Genomic DNA, 22408 nt, shown 5'->3' with positions numbered 1-22408 from the left:
GCTGTTTTTCTTCAAGCTAATTATTCTTGTATGCTGATGTTGGTGGCGTTGCTTTGTTAAAAAGAAAGGTGGAAGTTTGCACTCTTCTTCATATTTTAATTATAAAACTCAAGATTTACAAATTCCATGTTTAAAAACAAAATATTTAATAAAATTTGTTTGTTGTGGGGTTATCTTCTAAGCATTTTTATAGCCTAGTGGGCATTGCAGGTGCATATTTGATGCCCCCACCTTCAATGTTGGTTCATTATGGAGAAACAGGGAGAAAATAGTGCATCTTTACACATTAAAACACATATTTCAGTACATATTCAAATCAAATTAAGTCTTAAAAAGAGGAAAAAAAAATAGTGATGAAATAAGGTCCAAATAAACAGAGAGTGGGGTAGTTCCATGATAAAAGAGAGAAGAGGAAGGTCCATAAAAGTCCAAGTAAGTGGAGAAAAATTAGACAGGACAAATATCGTCGGTGGTGCGAACCCCGGCCAACCAGCAAAGCATGATGGGTGTGTATTAGTTGGGTTTGAAAAAACAAAGTCGTCATCACCCATAATCAACATTAGATCCGAACTAACATTTCTGAATTTTTGGTTTGCCTTCCCAGTCCAAGACACCTTATGCCCCAACTGCCTCTCACAATTCATTCCCATTGCACAATAGGAATCAGGGCTTGATCATCGATTCAAATTAGAGTTTGACTTTAATTTTTTTTGGTGATATTGTTAATTTCACTGACAACGCTCCTTTTACTACATCTTATATCAACTTGAATGTGTTTGAAATCAAGTCAAAGCAATATTTATGTTTTACTTGATTTGAATCCAATAAAGTTTTAAAAAAAAAACATCACCCTGATCAGTCTAATGAGTTTGAACTATCAACAATTAATAAAAATTATTTTACTTAAAAACTCTTTTTGATATTAAATTGAATTAGACTAATTTAAATGTTTAGATTAGAAAAAACATCGGGTTTAACCCAATTAATAAAATAAATGAAAAATTAATATTTAAAACTTGAACCAAAAGCTTCATCTATCATATATATATATATATATATATATATATATATATATCATCCAACTATATTTATTTTAAATAATTAATTAATCTATTTATTAATAAAATATTTGCAAAAATCCCACCCACCAAATTGAAGTCTAATCAAATTTCAAAAACACTGAAATCCGTCCTTAAAAGGAATAGGAGGGTTAGGTGTGGTGCACCCAAAATGAATCAAAGTATAATTTTCTGTTTGTTGATAAAGTTTGATGCGAAATAAAGAAGTGTTATAGTTTTGATTACAGGGGACCCAATTTAAAATCCCAAATGTTTGATCTCTGTCTAGCTCACCCACAAATCCTCCTTGACTATTATCTTATCTTCTTCATCGTGGGCTTCTATTCTATTTCTTGACTAATTTATTTGGATTCATAATGCTCTGTCATTTTTGTGGTTGTCGTCTTTCTACTCTTTAGTCTCTTTCTCATGCTGCTTGATGATGCGGACATGCTTCTAGTTTCGAGCCAATTGTACTAACAACCTTCTTCATTTAATAAGCAAGTCAATTAAAATGACTTGGCCGATATTCTCTGTTTTCGATAACATCGAAACCAGTAGTCTTTGAGGCACAACAAATGGAGTCACCAAATTATCGACAGAATTGTAGATTACTCAAAGTTCCAGCATTTGATTTTATTTATTTGATGGGCCTTGTAATTAGGTCAAAAGAGTTCTGATTCAAAAAGTAGTTGGGGCATTTAGCGACCAGCTTTTAATTCTTGGGTCCTGCCCAACGTCAAATCCCATTTAAGTACTATTTTTGCTGAGCCCAATAATAAAAAGCCTAATGGAGTCTTACAATATCCATCCGAAGTCAAGTCCAGTCAAACTGGGAAAGTAGGACGTCTGTTTTCTCTTCAAGCTAAAATACAAATAAAGGTAAAAATGAAAAACTAAGAATCATCGCTGTGGGTCTACGAAGCAAGATGAGATCCACCATTTCAACAAAAATATTTCAGATCTAATGATTCATAGATCTCTGTAGCAACACACTCAATCGAGACGACCAAAATGTACATGTCGTATGGATGGCCACAGGTGATCCCACTGGAGCAAGGACAGTGTCCGTCGTCTCAACGGATCATATACTTGAAAGTCATCAATGGCTTATTACTCGTTGTCTCTCCTTCTCATATCGAGCTGTGGAGTTCCTCGCAGGTATTTTTAATTCATTTGTCTACTCAGGGCTCTTGATTTTATGTTTTTAATTTGTAAAATCGGGGTTTATTTACAGCATAAAGTGAGGTTAGGGAAATATAAGAGGGATTCAGAATCGGTGCAGAGAGAAGGAGAGAATTTGCAGGCTGTGTGGAGCCCCGATGGCAAATTGATCGCTGTAATTGTAAGTTTCTGGATGGTTTGGTTTTGTATGTAATTCCGTGAACATTGCGTTAAAATAACGTTGACATTGTTTTAATTAGAGTGAATTTCTTTGAATTTAGTGATCAGTTTTAACTGATTGGTGTAGCTTCGTTAGTAGTCTAGTGTTTATTTTGATTACGTTGAAGTTAACTTTTATTTTCTTTATAACAGCTAATTAGCTATAAAGCAATGCCTTTATTGCTTAATTTGTGTTTTTGTTTGTTTGTCTGGCAGACGTCATCTTTATTTCTTCACATTTTCAAGGTCCAGTTTACAGAGAAAAAATTAAAAATTGGAGGAAAACATCCTTCTGGTTTGTTTGTGGCAAATATATTTCTTGTTCTCAATGAGCAGGTGCCTTTTGCAGAAAAGGGCTTTTCAGTGTAAGTACCCATGCTATTTAGTTTAGGCGATGCTTGATTTCTCTTTTGAATTAAAATTTTTAAGGATGTAGAATTTGATTTAAGTGATTTCTTCTTCCTTATCTGAGGAAAGTTTGTGGGAGGTGATTGGTAGCATACAATTTTCACATCCTGTGTGGTTATTGGGCAATCCAAACACAATAAAATCATAGTCACACGTAAATGATGGTAAAATTTCTCCTCTGTTTTGTATGTCAAACACTTTACTGAGCTTTTTAATGAGTAAGCACCTCTTTGTTCTGGTTTTCTCATTAGCACAGAGTGAAAAGAAAAAGAGACGTACTGTATGGATGTATCTCAGGGAGCTAGTGTTGACACTGATTTTTAGAAAAAAACTGATTGATCAATCATTTATTTTTTGTATGTTGCTTTTGGTTGATTGACGTGACGTATATTGGCCAATTTGTTTATGCTTTGATTTTGTATGCAATTCTTCTAAAGTCTGATCCTGCTAGTCTTCTTGTAATATGATTTTTCTTTAGGAGCAATATTGTGAGTGATAACAAACATATGCTACTCGGACTTTCTGATGGATCTTTATATAGAATCTCATGGAAGGGAGAGGTAATCTAAATATTTCATGTTAGTGATTTTGAGCATACAGTAAAATAGCACTAATTCAAAGTATTAGTCTATTTATTTCATTTAGCTTGGTTTATTTTGTAATATCCCGTTAAATTATTGGTACTCTTTTCTACAGTTCTGTGGAGCATTTGAACTCAATCACTTTCCATATGATAGCAGCACTGTGTCACTCTTACCAAATTCTCTGAGTAATGGTCATGCTTCTGCAAAGACTTCAGGAGCTTTCGTGCCTGATCTCAAAGTCTCCAGAACATGTGCTATCATCCAGCTGGAGCTTTGCTTTTCAATGAGATTGCTTCTTGTTCTATATTCTGATGGAAAACTGATGTCATGCTCTATAAGCAAGAAAGGTTTAAAGCAACCTGAATTTATTAAAGTTGAAAAAGAGTTGGGTTCTGGTGATGCTGTATGTGCTTCAGTGGCATCAGAGCAACAAATCCTTGCTGTTGGTACCAGAAGGGGGATTGTTGAGCTATATGACCTGGCAGATTCTGCATCTCTCATTCGTACTGTGTCTTTGTATGACTGGGGGTAAGGCAGTAAACTGGGGCTAACATGTTAGTTTTTTGAATTGTAGATCTTATATTTTATTGAAGTTTTTATGAGTTTCTGAAGGTAAAACTCTGGTATGCCTAATCTAAGGTTTTTGAAAGAATATTTACTTCTTCTTGGTCTGTATTGTGTACATTGACTTCAATCAAATATGTTCTTTAAATCTGTGTGTTGGTTGGTTCTGATTTAACTTTATTCTAGTATATATGCTGGAACAGTTATCTTATAATCAATGGATTGGGGTATGGATGAAGGTATTTGTCCATGAATTTGTGATTCATCCAATTTTTTGTTACGTTACCTACTCTATAGAAAGCTTTAAGTCAGTGGAACTTTTGCCTGTTTTATCCATGGTTTATCTGAATAGTGGTTATAATGAAAAAATGAAAATGAAAATAAAAGGCAAAAGGTAAAGAAAAAAGTGAATGAGTAATGTATTTGATTTGCCTTGTATTTTGCAGTTATGCAATGGATGATACTGGTTCTGTCAGTTGTATTGCATGGACACCTGATAATTCTGCTTTTGCTGTTGGGTGGAGGTCAAGAGGACTTACTGTGTGGTCTGTTTCTGGGTGTCGATTGATGTCAACAATCCGTCAGATTGGCTTAAGCTCTGTATCTTCTCCAGTTGTGAAGCCTAACCAAGACTGCATATATGAGCCACTAATGAGCGGCACCTCACAGGTTCAGTGGGATAAATATGGATATAGGCTTTATGCAATTGAGGAAGGATCTTCAGAGCGAATTCTTGCATTTTCCTTTGGCAAATTTTGCCTTAACAGAGGAGTATCTGGCATGGCATATGTCCGTCAAGTAATTTATGGTGAAGATAGGTTATTAGTTGTGCAGTCCGAAGACACTGATGAACTTAAAATTTTGCACCTAAACCTTCCAGTTATGCACCAAAACTACAAACTATAATTAATACAATAATTTTTTGTCATTACCAAATGGATGTCTCTAATATGCATTTGCTTTGGCCCAGGTTTCTTATATCTCCCAGAATTGGCCTGTACAACATGTGGCAGCTAGCAAGGATGGAATGCACTTAGCTGTTGCTGGTTTTCATGGGTTAATATTATATGATATACGGCTGAAAAAGTGGCGAGTGTTTGGAGATATCATGCAGGAACAGAGGATTCAGTGCAAAGGTTTGCTGTGGCTGGGAAATATTATTGCTGTCTGCAACTACATTGATTCTTCTAACACGTGAGCTATATTATTCCATTTATTTCTTTTATGGATAATTCTTTAGAGGCTGGCTTTATCTGTTTAAATATTATAATAAGTTATGAATATATATGGAAGTATAGTGTCAAAATGCCTGGATGAGTTTTGGCACTGGTCTGCTGGCTGCTATTTGCCCCATGCGGATCTCTCAGGATTAATGTCTTTTTACTTCTGTATGTGGTACTGCACATTTTGTTCCTCGTGTATGGAGCATTTTTATTTTTTATTATTATTTTAAAAAGGGTGGATATTTATAGTATTTAAATGTTTGTTTCATTTTAGGTATGAACTGCTTTTTTATCCTAGATATCATCTTGATCAGAGCTCACTACTCTGTCGGAAACCTTTGCTTGCAAAACCAATGGTGATGGATGTTTACCAAGATTATATACTGGTGACTTATCGCCCATTTGATGTCCACATATTCCATGTGAAATTATTTGGTGAATTGACACCTTCTAACACTCCAGACCTACAGGTAACAGCTTATTCTAGTGTTACTCAATGGGAATAATTATAATGTTGACATTATTATTCATATAGTTTTACTGCTCATGAAGTTTCACTGTGCAATCTGAATGAGAGTGCTTTGATGAATCTTTATTCTTCATGTGTTTTTAAGTGATTAAATGACAAACAGCTCTCTACAGTACGAGAACTTTCAATCATGACTGCGAAGAGCCACCCAACTGCTATGCGTTTTATCCCCGATCAGTTTACTGGAGAAAGTATGTTAAAGAAACATATTTCATCTGAAGAAGATTTATTTGACAGGGAGCCTGCAAGGTATGAGTCTACAAATGAAAAGTAGGATTTCATTTGAAATATATGCCACTGAATGGATTCATGTGTTGCTAGATGTTTGATACTGAGAGCCACTGGGGAGCTTTCACTACTGGATTTAGATGATGGAAGGGAAAGGGAACTTACCAATTCTGTTGAACTATTTTGGGTTACTTGTGGTCAATCAGAGGAGAAGATGAGTCTAATTGAGGAAGTTTCATGGTTGGATTATGGCTACCGAGGGATGCAGGTAACCAATTGTTAAGTTCCATCTTTTTCCCCCTTAAGGCTCTGTGTTGGTTTGTAAATATTTTTTCTCTATTTTTTTTCCATTTGTACTTTTCTGATATAGATTCTTGCTGTAAGCTCATTTCTACAGGTTTGGTATCCGTCTTCAGGTGTTGACCCTTTTAAGCAGGAGGACTTTTTGCAAGTATGTGTAATTTTTTTTGGTTAAGGCTGTTTATATTGTGGAATGTTGCAGATAGGTCTGAGAAGGACATGACAGAATCTGTAGTGTTTGTTTTTTCAATTTTATATATATATTGTTTTGATATCTGATATAGTCTTAATCTAATAAGTTTTTAGGTAGCCGATGATTATAAATTAAATAAAACCAGAAACTAATAATCAGAAATAAAAAATAAAAAATAAAAGAGGGATCTGTTTTTTCCCCCTATTGTTGGATGCTAAGTGGTGTTAATAGGATTTATTTGATGGTAATTGAAATGAGTGCTCTTGTTCTATTTAGGATGGTAAACAGACTCCTTTTTAGCTTCTGGTTCTTCTTGATAGCATTACGATTTTATACCTTTACCTTTGTTAATGAAGGCAGTATCTACGTTCCAGGTTGCATCTTATTTGATCATTGATAAAATATTATGTGTGCTTGATTTAGCTGTTGGTATTCCATTAGTGTTTTGGAAATCAAGATAACAAACCTTTGAAAAATGAATCTGTTGAAATTAAGGTATTCTTATCTGGTTAGTGGTCATTATGTTCTGTCTGTCTTTGTAAAGTAACTTGATATTTGGCTTTTAGTTGGACCCGGAGTTGGAGTTTGACCGTGAGGTATATCCTGTGGGTCTTCTTCCAAATGCTGGTGTTGTTGTAGGCATTTCCCAGAGACTGTCATTTTCAGCATGCACGGAGTTTCCATGTTTTGAACCAACTCCTCAAGCACAAACTATATTGCATTGCCTACTTCGGCATCTTCTTCAGGTATCATTGGTGCAGGTTTTTTTTTTTTCCCTGTATATAAGAGGTCCTTGACCTTGTACTAGTAGTGAAAGATTTTTTTTTTCAATTACTTTTCATTTATGGTTTTCCAGAGGGACAAAATTGTGGAGGCTTTACGGTTGGCGCAGCTATCTGCAGAAAAGCCTCATTTTTCACATTGTCTGGAGTGGCTTCTTTTTACTGTATTTGATGCTGAAATTACCAGGTATGTTTTGTCAGTTCGAAGATGGAATGTATGTGTGATTTTAATTTTTTTTGTTTTCATGAATCCCCAAATTTGAAAGATGTGTGCCTGACTATCTTGATTCACAAAGTTATTAAGTTTTTCCATTGTTTTTCTTTAGTTTGATTCACAAAGTTAATAACTTTTTCCATGGTTTTTGTGTTGGACATTGGCATGTATCTTCTTGGGCTTCTGCTTGACCATTTTATTCTCTGTTCTTGTTTGCTATGTACATTCCTTTACTGTCTGCATATATCGTGTTTATCTAATCTAGATGTTAACTTCCTACAGGGAAAATATAAACAAGAACCACATCTCAATCCCTAAACGTGCTACCAACTTCTCTCTTTTGGAGAGGGCTTGTGATTTGATTAGAAATTTTCCTGAGTACCTTAATGTCGTTGTCAGTGTTGCAAGAAAAACTGATGGTCGACATTGGTCAGACTTGTTCTCTGCTGCTGGAAGATCAACAGAGTATGCTTCTTGTTAATAATTGTTTTTGGTTTTGTCCACATGCTTAAGGGTATCATAAAAAATATATTTAGGAAATTGTGTATCTGGACAAACTGAGGTTACTGTAATGTGCCAAAAGTTGAAGTTAGAGGTGGTTTGACAAGAATTTTTTCCCATAGAGTTCCTTCAAGTCATGCAGGTGTTTAACGTAAACAAGCAAGAAAAACCTTCACAGAACTTGCCAAAGCCTTTTTTTTTGCTGCTATTCTCTGTTTGATTCTGCTGACCTAAGGTACAGATGAAGTCTTGATTGAAGAAACAAATGGAGTTTTGATTAAATCTTAATTAGTGTTTTTGGTTTTCTGTAAAGATTTGTAGACAGTCTTTTTCACCAAAGGGCTGGTGTGAGGTTTTATGAACATTGCCGGACTTGAAATTTATTTTTGTGAAGCAAGTATTCATATGTTCTTCATACATTATTTTTGCTATATGTTGTGTTTTAAGGGGAAGACAATGAAGAAAAAAGTTAAAATGTGTTTATTATATGTTATTTAGGTTGTTTGAGGACTGCTTCCAGCGGAGATGGTATCGCACTGCAGCTTGCTATATTCTTGTAAGATTTAAAATCTCTCTCTTGGCTGAGGAAGGGTTACTATCTTCTTGCTTCAATATATTAGGCCCCCTGAATGTTAGCAATTTCATGTCTCTGTGCAATTAAAACAGTACATGTCAATTTTTCCACTGTACCAGTGAGAATTGCTGTTCGGTACAGTCTACACTCCCTAGTTGAAAATCTTTCTGTCAGTCTTCTTTCATTATCAGGTGGGAATGCTGTTTAATTGGCTATTGATAATATACACATCACTGACTAATGGCATTTCTAGGTTGAAATCTTTGAACTATTTTCATGATAGACTGTAATTCGTATAAGGAGTGGGTTTTCATGTTGGTTGGAGGAAATAAATAGTGTTATGGAGTCATGAACAAGAAGTGGGAATCAGAAGCCTATTTTTCTTTTTGTGTTATAAATTGCAGTGAAAAAATGTGATTACGTGTGCATTAAAGCTGGAAAACTGCTAAGAAAAAATTTAATCTTTTCATTTCCAAAATGATTGTCACAGGTGATTTCTAAACTTGAAGGTCCTGCTGTCAGTCAATATTGTGCTTTACGCTTATTACAGGTTAGATATATTCTTGTGGTTTCTAATTTTGTTCTCTTCTTCATTGTTGCTTCATGACTTAACTCTGACCAGGGTTGCTAATACTATGCAGGCAACACTTGATGAATGTTTATACGAACTCGCTGGGGAGCTGGTATCAGTTTGGACATGATAATTGATTTTTGCTCAACTGGAAATTTATATGGTTAATAACTTTCTTTTTTTTTTTTTTGTATAAATGTTTGATGTTTAGGTGAGATTCTTACTGAGATCTGGAAGGGAATTTGAACCATCATCAACTGATTCAGAAAAATTATCGCCCAGATTCTTGGGCTATTTTCGTTTTCCTTCTAGTTACGGGAGTCCATCTTTGGATAAAAGGTTAATTTGCAATCCTGTGATGTTTGGCATGCATCTGAACCTGACATCTTAACATTCCCAATTATATTCACTGCACTTTTCTTCTTTTGGACAGCACCTCATTCAAGGAGCAGAGTCCTAATTTAGCTTCTGTTAAGAACATCTTAGTAAGTCATGCTAGCTATTTGATGTCGGGAAAAGAACTTTCCAAGCTTGTTGCATTTGTAAAAGGCACTCAGTTTGATTTAGTGGTAAGAATAACTTATAATGTCCATTAAGGCTGTGATATAGATTAAAGTGATCTTAGAGCTTTGCTATCAATTACTGCAGGAATATCTTCAACGAGAAAGATATGGCAGTGCCCGCTTAGAGAATTTTGCCTCAGGGCTCGAACTAATTGGGCAAAAGGTATCAATTTAGTGTCGATCTCTCTTTTGTACCCAATCATCTTTTTGAGTTTGCTTCTGCTTTCTTAAGTTATTGGATTTGCATAAGTTAAAGTTCGTATTTTTATTACAAATTTTTCTCCGAAACAGGACAACTAGTTGGAGCGTGTATGCCTAATTCTCATCTCTTCAACGTCAAACCTAAATTTCTTTTCTGTTCATGATTTTTATTCAATAGTTGAGTTGATTATTGTCTTAAGATATAATTTTAAATGCCTATTGAGTAATTAAGGAAAAAGTCGCAATATACTTAACTTTGAGAAAGGAGAGAAAGACTCTTATTGGGTGACATGAAGCCAAATAGCTGTACTAAAAAATGAGTGCAAAATGAAGATTTTTCAGTGTATTTAAAACCACTAACAATTTTTATTTAGTTTTTCATTTGGTTTCTGATTGATTCCCTCTCTCTCCCTCTTTTTTCTCTTTTACAGCTTCAAATGGGTACATTGCAGAGCAGGTTGGATGCAGAATTTCTCTTGGCTCATATGTGCTCTGTCAAGTTCAAGGAGTGGATAGTTGTTCTCGCCACTCTTTTAAGACGATCTGAGGTATAATTGATTTATCCAACAGAAGTCTGGTACTTGCCAAAGCTAACTATACCTGTCATTCCAGTTCGAGCTTTCTGAAGGCCTGCTTAACATACCTTTACAACCTTGTGCATTAGATTATGGATGCATTGTTAACATCTTTAAATTCCCTAAACCATTACCTCAATCATGAAAATTGGGGTTGCATACTATGATTTTTCTTCTGGTTTTATGCAGGTCCTTTTTGATCTTTTTCATCATGATATGAGGTTATGGAAAGCATATGCCTTTACATTACAGGTACGTGTCTTTAAAATGTTGGTCATCATGAGAATTAAATCGTCAATTTATAAAAGTACATTTTACAATTTATTTATCTACTTATCTCAGTCCTATCCCACGTTCGCTGAGTACCAAGATCTGCTTGAAGCCTTGGAGGAGAGACTTCCATCTGCTGCACATACAGAAGAGAAATGAAGATGGTCTGAAACTAAGTGAAGCCTTATCCTGTTTTACAACACACTGGGGCTAATGAGAGTATTTTTCTTTTTATCCTAATGAGATGCTGCTTTCCTGTGAACCGAGTACTCAGTTGTCCATTTCAACAGATGAACAGAAGTTACTGACCTGGAAATCAAGAGATGGGAATGTCACAAGTTTTCGTGTAGGTAAGGAGCAAAGGCATACTGAAATGTTCTGGAGGAATTTTTATTTCTTTTTTCATATTTTTTAGATTTTGTATAATGGTCGTTGTATTAATAAAAAATAAATGAAAAGCAATTTGCCCGATTAGAACGCTAGGTTTACATTGTACAACTGGAATTTTTTTTTTTTGCTGTGGCTTCTTATTTGAGTCGTACCAGTATAGATCATACTATTTAACATTTAATTCATCTAGTTTATAGAAATGACCCATATGTTATTAGAACCCATCTCTATGTAAGTGCCAGACCTCTAATAATAAGAAAGATATTGAACTTTTATTATTATTATTTTTTTATTTGTGGGCAAATTCTTTAAGAGATGCCCTGAAAACTTTACACTCGGAAAAAAATGGAAATAAACAGTTTTATTCTTCTACACCTTTATTTGCTAAAATTAAACACAAACTGTGTATATGGCACATCAATTTATCCTGCACCCTCCCTGTTCAAGTACCCCTAAAGTGGCACCATCGTTGGCAGAAGACGAGCAAATCACCAGCTGAAGCTAATAGACTCAAAATGCAAAATATCTGCCTGACTAGATGAACAAATGGTTGCAACTTCATGTCTCATCTTCTTCGGTCCGCAAACCAGAACGCCAACGCTGGAGCCTTTGCAATTGAGTAGCATACCTGCACGCCCACCATAAAGCAATCAGCTGTGTTTGTAGGCACAAAGATTTTACTGATTATATAAATGGCAACAAAGAAGGAACTTACTCTTCAGGTCAGGTCTTTCCCCATAGTGCACATTGGTAGCTTGAACAAGAGACTGGTGTGGAAGGCTTTCCAGTTCTGTATCACCATTATCTAGCCAAAAGCCTGGCGACCCAGCTGTGGTTGTTCCGTTCATGTTCTGTACTTGTTTGGCTTCCATGGCATTTTGTTTCTTGTTCCAAATCACAGCTGCACTTGCACTCGAGGCTATGCCGATACATATAAATAACATATTAAAGAATTCTTTCAAAGAGTGGGAGAAAATCTTATTGGTGTTATGATCAACAGGATAAATGTAGTAGGTGTTAACTATCCCAATCAAGATGAGGAAAATGACAAATGATGATGATATTACTGCGCCAAGCCACAGCCAGCTGTTGGGCCTAAAATTGAAGTTATGGGTGCATCCGTTGCTTCAGGCTTGAACCATATGGCCCGAGGGCGTTTCGAGTTTTCTGTGGCAGGCTGTTTCTCCCTTGTTACATAAGCCTCAATTTGCAGTTTCAAATTGGAAAAATCAAGTGGGGTTACGGTAACTGGAAGTAAAAGATCTAACATGGTGAGGTCTGAAGAGTTCTTGAATGAGCTAATTAAAATTACTTGTGGGGTCTTGCATTTGACTGTTGAACTCGCAAAGATGAGCTCTCGAATCACAGAGATAAAAGGAGTGATGCCACTGCCTCCACTCACCATCACAAGTGTGTCATGCCTACCAAAAATAATTATATATATTATGAACAATGACAACAAGTGATATTTTTAAAACGCCAATAAAAATGCAAAAGCTGAAGTGCAAACCTCAGAAAATGAGCTGAAGCGGGTCCATAAGGTCCCTCAACAGAGACCTCGAGACGATCCATTGGAGAAGGCGATGAAAGCATCTGATAAAGTTTCTTGGACCAGCTTCCTTCACTTTTAATGATCACACTGAGTTTCTGTGGCTCCAAATTACTGTTGGAAGAAACAGTAAAAGGATGCCATTGCAGCTTCGAAATGCTTGGCACGTTCACAAACATAATGCTTGTCGCAGTATAACTCAACCCTAGTAAACAAATGAAATAAAATATTTTTATTATCAAAATCACCAACTGTAGTAAGACACGTAAGGAAAGCAAATTTACCAGGCGTTTTGGAGAAGTTGAGCTCCACAGTTTCACATGGCAAGATTCGGGCGGAAACTAAACGAACACTTTGTCGTGACTGTAAGAATCTTAAGTAACGATCGACCAAGAAGAGATAGAAGCCAGGAAGCATAATGCAGGCGTAAGAGACGCCAACGTGAAAAATGAAGAACACCACGAAGAGAATGTAGAGGTGATGAGTATAAAAGAAGAGTTCAAAGAATTTGTGGCGTATCCGAGGGATGGTTGTTGCCCACAACGCTAAACCGGCGACCAAAGATACCTCTCCGGCAACGTTTGAAATTCCAGTTTTAGGCCATTTTACCATCTGCATTAAATCAACCACCATAAATCCTTAGCCCATTACACTCACCTAAAATAAAAACTACTCTGCCTTGATCATTAAATTAGATTCGACTGAAAACGAATAAGCCACAGTCTTTTTTTTTTTGTTTTTTGACATATTACCAAAATATTCTGTTATCATGTCATATGATGTGCATAATCTTATTATCAAACAAGATTTCAGACACTAATGGGGCCGGCCGGTGGCCGCCACTAAGTGGTGGTGTCCCGTATGTCTTTGAAATCGGGCCAAAGTGAATTCTGCCAATCAGGTGGTCCATAGGTAGTGGAAAATCAGGCCCAAGAAAATGTGAAGGTCAAGAACTCCGATGTCAAACTGACCCTACACAGAAGACAAGATTCTTCCTGTTCTGTCCGCAAAGTTACAGCCACTATGATGAAAACAAGAACTGTGCTATTTTCTCACTTTCACAAGAAAAAGTGTGTCGAAAAAGCAAATAAAATAGGAACGAAAAAATTATTTGCATTTAATATTTTTGTCTAAAGAGAGAAGGAAATTACATTTAAACACTTCTTGATTAACAAAATACCACATCAGCGATGACGCATTCATAGCCCACGAAAGCAGCAAGTAAGAAAAAGAGAACTACAGAAGTCGACTTGTGGGTCCTATTCAAAACAATTTGCGAATATTTTGAATAAATTTTATTGATTTTTCTTTTTGTATTATTCTAACATTTCATAATTATAAAATAAATACTATATAATTATTACAAATAGAATTTATAAATTTTTTTTTTTTTTGTAATATTGTTGATTTTTAGTGCCTAACAACGAAGTCTTTCAAAGCCGTATGGTATTCTGTTTCTCAGAGAGAGAGAAGGGCAAGAAAACTATTATTCCCGGAAAGGAAGGGAAAAGGAACCAGAGATGGAAAAAACAAAAATTACATGACTAATGTAAAGATATATTTATATAAAAAGAATTAATTACCTCTGAAATATTATTGGTAACAGCCCAATAGATGATGTAACAAAGGCCATGAGCGGTGAAGAATGTCATGACGAGGTGGCCAAGCCATATATGGTACTTGATGCTACCCTCCGACGTTAAGCCAAAAAGTGGCAACACCGACGATCCCCGTGCCACCGGAAAGAAGAGAAATGTCAGACATATGTTTCCAACGAGACCCAGCCTCAATGCTGCACTGTCCAACTTTGCCTGCCATCTGCCATAACCAACACCAAGATTTCTTAATTAATGTTGTCAAGAGAAAATCTAAGTGCTATAAGTAGTTGTTAAGAGTATTTAAAATTACAGTTGCTCTCCGTTCTTCGCCGCTGACTGTGGAGTGATAAGAGCAAAGCCATTGTGAAGGTAGTTCGAGAGCGACCAAATCAGAAGTGCGATGAACATGATAAAGAACCCTAGCTCTATCCCAGAAACGATCCCTAGAGGACCTTTTATAAGCATCGGCTTTTTCCATAAGGCCAACATATTTTTTCTGCCGTCGTTGCTGATGATTCAAAACCATTAAAAAAAAAAGAAAAAGAAGATCAGCCATAATTAAAGTGTTTTCAATTTCCCATCGAAAGAGCTAAAAGGCTGGTTACCTTTCCAGTGTATAGTCATTCAAATTCTTTCCAATATAGTGGTATATGGAGGCGAAGACAGCGATGAAGAGAATGGGAAAGGTGTAAATCAAAAGCGTTGCACCTGTAACACAAAACCGCATATCATAAATCGCTAACAGAATAGATATTAGGGCACGATCGATGTTACAGAATTGTGAGATCAAGTTTTCAAGTGTGTTCTAACCTTGTACTCCAAGAAACTTTGAAAAATTATACTTTGATCTTAAATGTGGCAGCCATGTTTGGCGGTAAGTGCTGGTGGGCATCATGATCCATATCATGAGAGTGCCCAAAAACACTGCCATCAACAGCAGCTTCATCGCAGTGCGAACTGTTTGTATTTTTCCATCAGATGAAGCCATCTCTCTCTCTCTCTTTCTCTTCCTCTCGGTACTTAATTATAGAGGAAAATATTTGTGGAGACTGTAAGCGTGATGACTGTATATATAGGAGAGAATTTGTAAATATTAATTTAATGCATGTGAAAAGGTAGATGCTCGGATTTGTGCATTTCATGATGGAGGAAGGATTAGGAAGCATGATTAACGTCGGTATTTAAATTTAAGCTATTTAGGATTCGTACATAATTTTATTGTTTAATTAAGTACAAGTATTACGTGGCAAGTTTAAGAGGTTGACATGATTATAGGGTGTGGGTCTTGTGAGACACGTGGATTTGTTTAGCTCATGCCAGCTTCACGCAACTTTTGATGACGTGGCTGACAACTTAAAGAGACAAAATTTACAAGGAGAAAAAAAAAAATGAAAGTAAAATTAGAGAAGAGCAAACAAGTAAGGAGGATAGGAAAGAGGTAAAATATCAAGAAAAATAAGAAAATTAGAAAAAATAAATATGATGAAAAATGAAAAAAATTGGTGGTAAAGTGACAAAATTACCACCGTTAAAACTAATAGTCACCAATTAGGCATTTATTTTTTTAACGTAAGTCTGCCTCGTGCATGGATAAATATTTATTGGGTGGAGGTCAGTTGGACGTGTGCTGCCGTGTGGTTGTGGCTTCTATAGTAACTAAAATTTACCAGGCAGAGTGTATTTGTCGAAATTAAAACATTATCTTAAATATAAATTATTTAAATTTTAAAAAATATAAAATAATTATTATTATGTTTGATTAATTATTTTAAATATCTTGAATATAATTATTTTAAAATATTTTTATAGTAATTAAAAATAAGATTATTTTTATTTATAAATAAATAAAAATATAATTATAATAAAATTAAAATTATTTTAATATTTAAAATAGAGATAATAATTAAAATATTTTTATATTATTTATCATATTATTATTGATAATAATATATTATAAAAATATTTTATTAGAATAATCTTTTTATACTTAAGAATAAAGAAAAGATATACAACCCCCCTAATTATATTTAGGGATAAATCCTCGTAGAGATGATAATTTTTTTTTTTGTAAATCTTATAAATATAAAAGACCATAAAAAAGTTTATGTATTACTAAAAAATATTAATTTTCTTAACAAAGTTAATGGCTACTAACGATTTGTTTAAAAAGGGTAAAAAAAAAAAAGGGCAAAACAGTGGAAAAATATTTTTGCTTCCTCTCTCATTTTCAATTTACAAGAAATTTCTCTCATCCTCTCGATGACCTAGGGCTTCAATTATTTCGCAACAGATCTAATGATGAGATGGTGTTGTTCGAACCCATGGTGAATGATTTAGGTTTCTCTCATTGTCGTATGTTAGATCTGAGGGTTGTTATGGTTCTTGTATAAAGCTGGCATGTATTGTTCTTGTATTAAAACTTGAATTTAGATTTTTTTTTTTTTGTAATTTTTCAGTACTTTCGGTCGTTATTTCTTTCATTTCTTTGCTCTGTATCTTGACTATTGCTGTAGGTTTGGAAGTTCATTCTGGTGTTGCTTGCTTAGATCTAGTAAAGTTTGATGTAGCAAGTGTTTTGTTGTTCCTTTTCACATTTCAGGTAATAACTATGGGATGGACTGAATCACTTTATGTTTTATCTCATTTCTTTTTTTAATTAAGTATTGCGCAAAACTTACTTAAAATTAAAGTTGGTGACGAAAAATCTCGTGAACAATTTTGACAAGTGACAACCCTAATGTTCAATGCTTGTTTAGTATTTAAAGAAGTCAACTTCAACTACACTTAGATATCATACCATGCCTATCCACAAATCTGCAAATTCAAAAACCTAATATAAACAACAGCAATGGCCTGTTCAATGCTTGTTTTAGTATTTAGAAGAAGATAGCCCCACTACAACTATACTTACTCCTCCATTTCTTACATTATATTACTAATATCTTATTTACAAACCTGCAAATTCAAAGGCCTCTCTGCTCCAGCAAACACTGTAATATGCGAAATGCAAAATAATGAAATTCCAAAAGACAATATACTGATTAATATTGGTACAACTTACATACAAATTCACAAAACAGCACTTTCCAAGCATACGGATTGCAAATACTGATCTATTGTATCTTATACACAAAGTGTATACAACAAAATGTAGTTGACTAGTAAGAAGCAGCATCGCAGTTCTTTTGAAAAAAAAAGAAAGTCATCACATTTCTACTGATATGTGTTGATTTCCATGCTTTGGATTCATTTCAGGCACATCTGTAGGCAGTTTATGCCATCCCATAGAGTTCTTCACCCCATTCCGCCGCTTATGCATAAATGCAGATAAACTTAGGATCATACACACAGCAGCAACCAAAGGAACCAAAATCCCAGTATTTCCCCTTGGCCAACTATTCAAGATCAACCCTGCACAGTGCTCTCCATCAAGAATACCCATAGACTTATTCAACTTCATGATTTCCACTGCATTCAGAATACCGTCAACAGCATGATCCAAGCTCTTTTCTGATGGTCCAACACTAACACTTAAAACCCCCGAGTGATCAACATCAACCACAAAGTCCATATAAAATGGAGAAGCCAATGTATAAGCAGTAAGGTAAGAAAGATCCAAATCCTTATATGCTAAATTCCCATTAACATAAACATTGAAAAATAGCAAACCAACAGAGATACTAGCAATATCACAGAAATGCAACCTAACCAGATACTTATAATTTTCAACAACAGGAAACTCCCAAGTCATATTCAAATTAGGAATTGAAGCATTCGTGCTAACAATTACTCGGGCAGTGTTATACACATTATCAGGACCAACTTCGCGGCTTGGCCCTCCCCTCTGATACCTAATCCTACCACTAAAATACACCCTTTTTAATCCATCACCAGATTTCAAGAATTCATCATCTGGTAACCAAGTCCTCCACAAAGTGTCATTAAAAGGTGTCACTTTAGAACCACCCACATTAACCCTATGCATAACTTCAAGCGCTTGTCTACTTAACCCATCAAATTTCTCAATTTTATCCCAATTCACAAACTGGGCAGTATCCAAAATCAAATCTTTAGGTGCAGATATCACTTCAATGGCATTAACAAACGCTAATTTCGACTTTCTAGCAGGCAAAAACTTAATTACGAGCTGCTCATCATGAACAAAGATCAAATATTCCTTAACCCTCGGACTTAACAAGTTGTGACCCCCACTAAAATTACTCAAAACGACATACCCATTAACCAAAACATGGAACTTAACATCAGCAAAATCGATTTCCGAAGAATTCAATTGGTGAAAATGGAGCCGTACCATGTGTGTCCCCTGATCTCTGATCTTGAAAACATACTTCGATGGTCTGTCGAAAACCCTAGCAGAGTTATAAATTTGGGGTAAACTGGAGCCGGGGCCATTGAGTTGGACAGACCGAGTTGAGGAACTAAACAAAGGTGAGTTTGAGCGAAATGAGTCGGGAACGAATCGGCGATTGTCTATGATAGCGTCCACAGCGGAGCCGCAGTCAATGAGGTAGTTGTCGATAGGAGAGAACGAGAGGGAAAAAGAAAATGCACAGAGATATGATAGAAAAAAAAACAAGAGAAAGAAAGATGAATGAGTGTTGTGGAAGATCTCCATGAGCATTAGTAAGAGAAACAAAATTGTTACAGATTTATGAATAAGTACGCGAGTTTCTGATTTTGTGTAATTGAGTCGAAGACTTCGCGACGGCTCGGTTCGGGTCCACGTGTTCTGACAGCTGTTACAAGCAAACCTTAAATGCGTCTTCCGCGGACTGACTTCTGTCCTTGACAGTGACTGAGTCAATGCAATACGAAACGCAGCGTTTCGTAGATGTTAAATCTTGCCCTTGGCCAATTTAAGCTATGATATAAGAAAAAATTATAAATTAAGTTTAGGAATAATTATGACACGAACTTGAAAATTTACAAAAAAAAAAAAATCCTACAAACATGTATAAATTTTCTTTCGTATGTCGAACGAAAATTTTCTAAGAGTTGAACTTGAACCATCGTCATCAACACAGATATCAAACCTAAAAGATCTTAAAACTTCGATTAAGATCATGTCCTATCTCGTACTGACTGACAAAATCTGGTCAACCAACGTCAACACTCTCATCTTCCCTGCATTCACCCACGTCAATTCTCAAGGTGCGTTTCCTCTTCTTCGGCAAGATCCTACAGCAATTTCTTCTCGGAGACTGAAGACAAGAACAAAAATCAATTTCCTTTACTGAGTCAATAAATTTGTGATAGATAAAAGAGTTAAAATGATTACGTACCTTGTCCCATAAATGGGGATCAGGTTTCTTGAAAAGCTGAACTCTATGAATTTTAGAAGGGTTAGGAATCTTCCAAGCACAAGGTGGGGTGGGTACCCAATACCGAGTATACTCAGTGGCAGTTTGATTAGTACTGGCATTGTACAGTGCGTTGGAAAGAAAGTAGACAAATGGATTTTGGCAAGGGTTGATGCTAAGTGGGCGGACTTTGAATGCAAATGCACTGGCGTCCCCTCTTGAATTCCAATCCATGAAGGTTTTCTCCGGTGTTTCTATTTCACTCGCCGGAATTATGCCCCGTATTATTTGCACAGCATAGCCCCAGGATACTGACACGGTCCAGGTCCGCTTTTTGTCATAGCAAAACGATTGTTGAATCAGGGCTGCTGAGTCTAATTTCATTGATACCATTAAGCGCCTTATAGCATCGACTCGGTCCATGTCCGGGAAGATAGGCTCGATCAAATCTAAGTGGTGGAAAGACACTACAGGTGCAATCGGATGAGCCGCCAAGTAGCCGAAAATGTTGCCGTGCAGATCAAACTACTTGGTATTATTCAACCAAAAAATGAAAAAATTAAATTTTTTTATTATTCAGTTAGGACAAGGATTGGCTCATTTGCAATTGTGGCAGACCTTTAACGGCGGAAATGAGTGTTATTTATTGTAAGCTTGTCTAATTTAGGACAAAGTACCATGACCAGATATGGTGACATGGCATGGCAAGTTTTGAATTTGTGATTTTGATTACCTAGATTTAAATATTGTGAATAATTTGAATGTGAATCTTATCAGAGATTATAATTTATCCAAACTGAAATAGATTTTGTAAATTAAATGAAACTGAAGAACCCAGAAAGGAAAAACTAACCTGATGAAATCCTTGTTCTCTGGTGAGAGGAACACCAATCTCAGACAAACAAGCATGGACCCTTGCATCAGAGCCATATAAAAACGAATATTTATGTAAGCAACGATCTTGCATTTTCTCCAGAGCTTTGGCTAATGGATAACTTATGGCAAATCCACCACCACCAAATGCCATGCCATAATAAAAATTTAAATTCTGAACATGGGTCTCTGATGGACTCCCTATATAATAAAACTGATTATGATCATACTTGGATAGAACCCTAACCAAATTATCTGCAATAAAAACTGTATCATCGTCACCCATTACGAACCACCTTACGTCCTTCATGCCTAACCTCAGCGATTCTGAGACAATTCTCGACATTCTAATGGCGTCCCGCGTACCCCATGGGTGTTTGTAATCGAATTTCGATGTGTCGCTAGAGATCTTTAATGGTGGTAAAGATTTACGATCCTCAGCAGTGTATCTGACAGGCTTGTTCAACCAAACATGGCCTCGCATCTGTTTCGGTCTCCACCATAACTTGAGGTAATTTTTTCTTCGTTCCCATGTGAACGACGAGGCTCCAATGCCGAAAACTATATGCTTGAGGCTTGTTCTCTCCGCCGGGGACGTCTCGAGTTTCCGAGTTGATGATACTTGCCTTGGTAAGGAATTGCTTGGAAGCCGAGGAAGAGATTGAGGCTGAGGCTGAGGTTGAGGTTGAGATTGAGATTGTTGGATGTCGTGAATTACTGTTTGTTGTTTTGGTGGATTTGAAGAGTATAACAACCTTAATGAATAAAAGAAGTAGGGAAGAGAGATTACGATGATGAAGCTGATCACCATTTTTGGAAGAGTCCAAGAGCTTAAATATGAATTCGAGATGAAATCCCTTGAACCACCATCTGCAAGCTCTTTTGGGGGGCTTCTCATGGTTGTTTCAATGGAGATTTACTTATGCAAATTAAGAAAGAAAGAAAGAGAGAACACAACACCAACCTCACCAATATTGAAATAAATTATTTTATCAATCTATCAGGATTCGGATTTCAGAAGGCAAAACAAATTTTGAAAAGAGAGATGAGGTGCCAACACATAGATCAGAATTCTTGTGCATCCAAGACTCTAGGAAAATGATATTTCCCAGAGACTCCTTTTATATATAGTCCCTTATTTATCCGATACTTTCTACATCTCAAACTGATTTATTTATCAAAAAATATTCTAAATGTGACAAGACAACGACACATATATTAGATTCTATTCTATCTTAACGTATATTTTCGTTTCTACTCTCATTTAATTTTAAAATTTAAAATTACGTTTCATGGTGAGCTATTTATGGAACATACACTATCAGTTTTCTTATAAATTAAATGGTAAATACACTATGGCCCATCCCTTTTTTATTTAAATTACACTTTCTACCGTCCAATTTTAAAAACAACACATTTCCACCTTTCATTTAAGGTTAAATACAAACCGAACTGAGCTAAACTCTAATAAAATTATACTCATTTTCACTGAGTAGAGACTCAGGTTGTCGAGCTCATTGAATATGTGTTTATGTTCAACTCGCTCTATAATTTTAGTATTTGTGATTGACTTGCACTTAGCTTGTGTTTGTGTGTTTTGGCTTAGGATCGTTCTAATTTGTTTCAAGACTCAGTTGTACAACATCGTTTTAGAGTTTATTTATTCCTATTCGAGTTTGGGGTTTTTTTCATTCGTATTTAAATTAGGACTTGTTATCTCATGGTAATGTTTGGGCTTGTTTAAACAATACTCATTTCGAATCTAACGGTACTTTCATTCATTGTTTTTGGTCAGCTTAAAATATAAAAGGATATTTAGGTAATTTTCATTGTTTAGTTTGGAAAACGAAATTAGTAAGTTCTGTTACCAAGCTCTAAGGGAGTCTGCCCTCGATACAATGACTAAAATACCCTCACTCATTGACTTTTATACCACAAAATTCTTGTCCAAAGTTG

The 22408-nt window shown here is 35.6% G+C and overlaps 3 protein-coding genes and 1 pseudogene across 5 annotated transcripts; 1 reads left to right on the top strand and 3 right to left on the bottom strand.

Annotated features, from left to right (window-relative positions):
* The first annotated feature begins 1883 nt into the window (after window positions 1-1883).
* On the top strand, window positions 1884-11395 carry LOC123217145 (guanine nucleotide exchange factor subunit RIC1-like). Of its 3 annotated transcripts, XM_044637940.1 has the most exons (23): window positions 1886-2219; window positions 2296-2403; window positions 2658-2806; window positions 3328-3409; window positions 3546-3961; window positions 4444-4876; window positions 4968-5191; window positions 5495-5690; window positions 5853-5998; window positions 6071-6245; window positions 6375-6428; window positions 7037-7216; window positions 7327-7439; window positions 7749-7931; window positions 8466-8523; window positions 9032-9091; window positions 9183-9224; window positions 9324-9451; window positions 9546-9681; window positions 9761-9838; window positions 10308-10424; window positions 10641-10703; window positions 10794-11395. In XM_044637940.1, exons 1-23 carry the CDS (start codon window positions 2073-2075, stop codon window positions 10878-10880), a joined length of 3375 nt encoding a protein of 1124 aa, XP_044493875.1. In that variant the 5' UTR covers window positions 1886-2072; the 3' UTR covers window positions 10881-11395. The 3 variants fall into 3 exon arrangements, with proteins under 3 accessions (XP_044493876.1, XP_044493875.1, XP_044493877.1); XM_044637941.1 differs by lacking the exons at window positions 10641-10703; window positions 10794-11395 and adding an exon at window positions 9967-9984 and having other exon boundaries at window positions 1884-2219; window positions 10308-10356; XM_044637942.1 differs by lacking the exons at window positions 1886-2219; window positions 2296-2403; window positions 2658-2806 and adding an exon at window positions 2891-3013.
* LOC123217148 lies at window positions 11362-15316 on the bottom strand (annotated as a pseudogene).
* Window positions 15317-17273: 1957 nt separating this feature from the next.
* Window positions 17274-18984, bottom strand: LOC123217151 (probable receptor-like protein kinase At5g24010). Its single transcript, XM_044637949.1, has one exon. It carries the CDS (start codon window positions 18898-18900, stop codon window positions 17464-17466), a length of 1437 nt encoding a protein of 478 aa, XP_044493884.1. The 5' UTR covers window positions 18901-18984; the 3' UTR covers window positions 17274-17463.
* A 98-nt stretch (window positions 18985-19082) lies between these two features.
* LOC123217150 lies at window positions 19083-21433 on the bottom strand. Its single transcript, XM_044637948.1, has 3 exons — window positions 20433-21433; window positions 19562-20104; window positions 19083-19480 (listed from the first exon to the last, which is right to left on the bottom strand). Exons 1-3 carry the CDS (start codon window positions 21348-21350, stop codon window positions 19376-19378), a joined length of 1566 nt encoding a protein of 521 aa, XP_044493883.1. The 5' UTR covers window positions 21351-21433; the 3' UTR covers window positions 19083-19375.
* Between the last annotated feature and the right edge of the window lie 975 nt (window positions 21434-22408).

The sequence above is a fragment of the Mangifera indica genome, chromosome 5 (genome assembly GCF_011075055.1).
Source record: "Mangifera indica cultivar Alphonso chromosome 5, CATAS_Mindica_2.1, whole genome shotgun sequence".
Classification (NCBI taxonomy): Eukaryota; Viridiplantae; Streptophyta; class Magnoliopsida; order Sapindales; family Anacardiaceae; genus Mangifera; species Mangifera indica.
Note: the sequence above shows the minus strand (reverse complement) of the source record. Positions and strands in the feature narration are given on the sequence as shown.